At 41.1% G+C, this 6,000-nt stretch overlaps 1 protein-coding gene across 2 annotated transcripts; it reads right to left on the bottom strand.

Moving 5' to 3' along the window:
- Positions 1–2,516, bottom strand: LOC125196605 (BRAP2 RING ZnF UBP domain-containing protein 2-like). 2 transcript variants are annotated; one of them, XR_016137800.1, is made up of 5 exons: positions 2,196–2,516; positions 1,101–1,216; positions 894–1,021; positions 697–811; positions 1–454 (listed from the first exon to the last, which is right to left on the bottom strand). XR_016137800.1 is itself a non-coding variant. In XM_089070146.1 (5 exons), the coding sequence occupies exons 1-5, from the start codon at positions 2,406–2,408 to the stop codon at positions 417–419; spliced, it is 591 nt and encodes a 196-aa protein (XP_088926272.1). In that variant the 5' UTR covers positions 2,409–2,514; the 3' UTR covers positions 1–416. The 2 variants fall into 2 exon arrangements, 1 of the variants encoding a protein (XP_088926272.1); XM_089070146.1 differs by having other exon boundaries at positions 894–1,002; positions 2,196–2,514.
- Between the last annotated feature and the right edge of the window lie 3,484 nt (positions 2,517–6,000).

The following is a 6,000-nucleotide window of genomic DNA, read 5'->3' as shown; positions in this document are numbered from 1 at the left end:
TGAAACAAGACAATCACCAAAGTAGATTAATAATGAGATCTTAAGAACAATGCGATAAGTACAAGTAAATGACAAAGGAATGAACACGACAAAGAGAACGATAGAATGCTATGGATCCCGGATCCTCAGTCCAATGAACAATCACACAACTAACATGCCGAATGAGAGAGTGGTCCCCCCTTAAATACATCCCACACCTGCTTCAGATGTAATCCTCTGCTACGCACTCCAATCCAGTGCTCCTTCGCTCACACATTTCCCGTACTACCTCTTCTTGTGTCAGTTCGGATGATACACGTGGCCCTTATTCCTATCCGCACATGATCCTTATTCCTCGAAAATAGCGGCAAGAGGCTGTTTCGAAAATAGCGGCAAGAGGCTGCCCGACCTTTGATTTGATCAATGAAATATCATTTTTATGATTTAATTCCAGCAGTATCTTGGTCTAGTCTCTCTGCAACCATTGACAGGTGGTGTAAACCATAGTTGGAAATAATAGCTTCAGAGATTAGCCATATCATTCACAAACCCATAGAGCTATGAAATTTTCAGATTACATAAATTACAAATCTTAAGATTTTGGATGCCAACTCACCCCCTCCCCCTTCCACGCATTGTAAGTAAATATTTAATATCTACATTTTATCCATGAAAATAAATTAATTTTGTCCCAAATGGAAGTTCGAAAAAGTGTACCAAGACAAACTGGACAATTAGGCAGCTCTGTAGAGCTTGCCGAGGAAGGCTGTGAGTGTTCAATTGACCCAGTATATTGCATATCTACAGTGAAGAACATGCGGCACGTTTCCTCCTGCATACAAGGAGATAAAGAGTTTAAGGGTATAGAGCACGGTACAGGAATATACATCCAGAGAGAGAGAGAGAGATATCACCTCAAGTGATGAAAAACACTTTCCATTGTACAGCTTGTAAACATAATCTGCATTTTTTTGATCATCAAGCCTGATTAACACACTGTAGCGATCTTCCAATCCTTCAGTCCTGCATTACCCCAGACAGACTAGATCATCAGTGGAAAGCATAAAGTGAAATCCTTCCCTACAACAACAAAAATTCTGCCATGATATTCACCAACCAACCTCACAATTCGCATTTCCAACATGTTCTGAATAAATGGACCACAGAACTGACAGAAAACTGCATAAGTAGTATGATTGGGGACCCCGAGTACACAAATAAGAGGATTTCTCTCAATCTGAAAGGCATTAAAAAGTTATGTATAGCCGCATAACATGTAAATAACCAAAGAGAAAAAAAAATGAGGTACAGAAAGACACATCAATAAATTGCCAAACCTAAATTATTGTCATGAACAGAGCATCATGCACACAACAAAGCGGCATATATCTGTTTTATCTTCTCGCAATATCCATTCAAGAATTGCACGTTAAAAAGTGTGTTGTATGCAACATTGGCATAGGCAGTATCTAGAGGAATAAGGATCATGTGCGGATAGGAATAAGGGCCACGTGTATCATCCGAACTGACACAAGAAGAGGTAGTACGGGAAATGTGTGAGCGAAGGAGCAGGGGATTGGAGTGCGTAGCAGAGGATTACATCTGAAGCAGGTGTGGGATGTATTTAAGGGGGGACCACTCTCTCATTCGGCATGTTAGTTGTGTGATTGTTCATTGGACTGAGGATCCGGGATCCATAGCATTCTATCGTTCTCTTTGTCGTGTTCATTCCGTTGTCATTTACTTTTACTTATCGCATTGTTCTTAAGATCTCATTATTAATCTACTTTGGTGATTGTCTTGTTTCATTGCTGTGTTCTATTGCTTATTGTGTTGTTGGTGGTTGTGTCAATTGGGGTTTGAGCCGCGATCCTAGCTGAATTGAGCTCGAATCGTAACAAAGTGTCTTTTTCTATGAATTCAACATAAGGTTGGTCTGTAATTACGACTGCAGTTTCAAAGAGAAAACTACATAAATGGAGGACTAACAATCCGCTAAACAACCCCCCTCTACAATCCGTCCATACCTATTTTCCTTACCACTCCACATAATCATATTTATAATCTATAGCAGTAGAAATTCGGTCAAAAACTCTCTCTAAAATGCAAGAACAATAAGATCAAAACTCAATTTTCAGCAGACTAGGCAACGACTGGATCTAAATTGACCTCTCATAAAGATTACAGACTTCAGTTGAATAATCAAGTGTGTTTACCGGAAGTTGGTCGGATGATGCGTCGTTTCTGAAGAGATGCATAACGCCTGTGATCTCTTCGATTCTAGGGTTTCCGGAAGAGAAATTCAACGCCTGAGCAGTTGCAGACCCGGAGGGATCTCCTATAAAGTCCACATCTTCAATCGGACGGAACAAATCCTCCGCCGGAGCTCCGGCGGCGGCGCTAGAACTTGTCGAAGTATTTTCCAGCATGTTGTGCTGAAGTAACAGGAGTTGAAGAGATTGCCTCTTCCAATTTTGGAACGATAGGATTACAATTTACAGAAATGAGTCTGGTAAACTTGCTCAATTTCAATTTCAATTTTCTTTCAAATTATAGGGATTAAATTTAAAATATCCGTAATAAGGATAATTAAATCAAATCAAATCAAATCAAATCAAATCAAAATATTAAATTTATTTTGAAAATTTAGAGGAATAGGGTTATTAGCCCGTAAATATAGTATAAACTTACACTTTTTCCTGCTTTTCCCCGAACTTTTTTTTTTTTAATATAAATGCATGAACTTTGAATTTTTTTTATTTTTCCATCAATGAAGAATTCCGATTAAATTGAAGTTGATGTGGAAATACATATTATTTTATTATCTATGTGCCCAAAATATAGAATAAATAAAATCTCACTTGGATAATAATAAAACCCTTCAAATTATCTATGTGGCAAATTAGGTTAGTTTTCAAATAAACTTTATTAAACCGAAATCATTCAAAAACCAGAATTATACTACTGATATTTAAACTTTTATTGAAATAATTTATTTCTCAAATAATATTGTGTTTGAATATGTATAGCCTAATACTCTTTCTGTCCCATTAAAAATGAAACGTTTTCCTTTTTTTAACTCACAAAACAATACTATATATAATCTCGTGTCGATTCTCAAATGTTTCATTTTAAGTGGGACGGAGGGAGTCGTCCCCCATTAATTATCCACTTTACTTTTATTATAAATGGTAAGTAGACCCTACATTCCACTAATTCATTTCACTCACATTCTACTAACTCATATTCTACTAACTTTTTCAACTACTTTTGCCTGAATCAAAGTGGACAATTATAGTAAAGTAAGTGTGACTTTAAAAAAATAGAGTGAACTACATCAAAAGTCTCTGACCTTTCCAGTTGTGACACTGGTCCCTCAGAAATAAAAATATGTCCGGAAGTCTCTAACCTTAAACATAATCACGTATCTTGTTTTTGTAGCCAATTTTTGGACCAAAATACCCAAATGCCTTGAAGGGCATTTAAGTCAAAGTACCAGCAACCTGCAGACCTACTCTACACACACCTACACTGACTTGCAGACCTCAAATCATATTCGATACGTATTTCCCAAGCTGTATGATTTCCCTCGCTATATTTCAAGGGTTTTGCTTCAATTCATTTCTCTTCTCTTACTTTCTCTTATTTTTTTTCTCTCACTTCAATTCATTCTCTCATTTTGGCGCCTGAGGATCCACTCATACAAGAGTCTTCAAAGAGGGAGGGTTTACAGAAAGTGAGTGTTTAGACGGGTGTGGGATTGAAGAAGAATGAAGTTATTAGAGCATCCACAATAGGGTGGACACTTTGGCCGGACACTTTTACGTTTTTTGTCCATAGCCACTTTTTATTTGTCCACGGCCACAAAAAAAAGTTTCCGCAGCAATAGTGGACACTTTTTTTTAGCCACATTTCACTTTATTTATTTGTTGTATATTTTAATTCATTTACAATTAAAAATATCGGACTAAATATAATTAGATAAAAACGGCTAATAAAACAAATTAAAATTGAAAACTAAATTTTCGTCGGATTAAAGTAAGGGGAAAATTACAACGAAAATTTGATCTACGGAAAATCACACATGACGCTACGCCGCCTCCCCTACGTGCCCAGACCTCTTCAATCAAATCGACCTGGAGTTGGTCATGTGTTGTGCTCCTGCGTATATCAGCGAAACGTTGGATCAGATATTCATTACTACGTGGTACACCCATCTGTATCGGCGCGGAGGCAACGCCGTGACTTGTACTTGCACCATCTTCCGGTGCCCAACGTTCTGCAGCAAATTCTTCATCTTCTATTATCATATTGTGCAATATGATACATGCTAACATAATATTCGCGACATCATCTTCGTGCCAAACTCGTGTCGGGCAGCGTATAATGGCCCATCGCGCTTGGAGCACACCAAAAGCTCGCTCAACATCTTTCCTAGCGGCCTCTTGTTTTCGCGCAAAATATTGTCTCCTCGCTTCAGCCGGTTGGCGAAGTGTCTTGAAGAATACGGGCCAACGAGGGTATATTCCATCTACCAAATAGTATCCCCTGCGATACTGCGTGCCGTTTGCTACGAAACTGATCTCTGGACCCTCTCCCCGACACTCATCATTGAAGAGAGGCGACGACTGCAGAACGTTGATGTCGTTGTTCGGACCTACAACACCGAAATACGCATGCCAGATCCGCAAACGGTAGTCAGCAACGGCTTCCAGGATCATCGAAGGATGTTTGCTTTTGAAACCAGTAGTGAACTGGCCTTTCCACGCCACCGGGTAGTTTTTCCACTCCTAATGCATGCAATCAATGCTGCCCATCATCCCTGGGAAACTGTGCACCGTGCATATCTAGCAGTCTCTGGCACTCATCAGAGGTTGGCTTTCGTAGGAACTCCGGACCAAAGACTTCCCGCATGCCCTTACAAAACTGTCGGAGCACCTCAAGACTAGTCGTCTTACCCATCTGTAGGTATTCGTCGAACATATCAGCCGGTCCGGCATAGGCAAGCTGCCTTATTGCAGAGGTGCATTTCTGAAAAGTAGACAGTCCGATCCGGCCAGTGCAATCACTCCGAAGGTTGAAGCAACCGTACCGATCCGCCAATGTCGTCGCTATATGGGTGAAGAACGGTCGCGACATTCTGAAACGCCGAAGGAAAATCTCAGCTGGGTAACGGGGGTTAGCGCTAAAGTAGTCTGCCATAAGCCGCTCAGCCGCTCCGACATGGTCTCGTGGGATTGTCCGACGATGATGAATCTCACGAGGGATCGCCGCCGCCTCCAATTCCGGCGCCGCCGCCTCATCCTCCTCGTCGGCTTCCCTCTGCACCTCTTGAATCAAAGAATCTCATGCTTCATTCCACAAATCATCCATAATAGCAATGGAAATCCACAAATTTTTAGAGATAGAAAAATTGGATAGAAAGTGAAATGGGTGTGAAGATGTGTGTGGAGAGAAGATGAAAATGGGAGGAATATTTATAATAAAAACAATTAAAAATTCGAAATTTTTTTTTTAAAAAAAGGAAATCGGCGACCGGCCTGGCGGTTTCGCCGTGCAATAGATAGCCGCGGCGGCCGCCGCTTTTCTCTCTCCTCCGGCTCGTCTCGGCGCTTTCGGGGCGAAAGCCCTTCCGCCCCACAAAAGCCGTCCGCCTCCGGGGCGGACGCTTCCACCACAATAGACTGCCGCGGCTTAGCCGCGATCGGGGCGGCCGCTGCGCCGGCCGCTGCGCCGCCCCTATTGTGGATGCTCTTATGAATTGTTTGAATTTTTGTAAAAATTAACACTTAGTGTCAGTGGCGGATGCAGGGGGCGGTCGCCCCTTCCGACGGCCAAATTTTACTTGTCACCCGACGGATAACTGCTATGTTCGTCCCCTCGCCGGCTCTTGCGTCGCCTCAAAGAACAAACGATTTTATATATATTAGAGAGAAATAATGCGTAGAATTAATGGAGAAAAGGGTGTGGTTGTAGAATCTACCATTTGTATAGAGATTGCAGGAGAATGAAATTAAAATT

Source organism: Salvia hispanica, chromosome 4, assembly GCF_029641045.1.
Source record: "Salvia hispanica isolate PSC_SH4W2 chromosome 4, Shi_PSC_v1, whole genome shotgun sequence".
NCBI classification, from domain to species: domain Eukaryota; kingdom Viridiplantae; phylum Streptophyta; class Magnoliopsida; order Lamiales; family Lamiaceae; genus Salvia; species Salvia hispanica.
The sequence above is the reverse complement of the archived record's forward strand: the minus strand, read 5'-3'. Positions and strand labels throughout refer to the sequence as shown.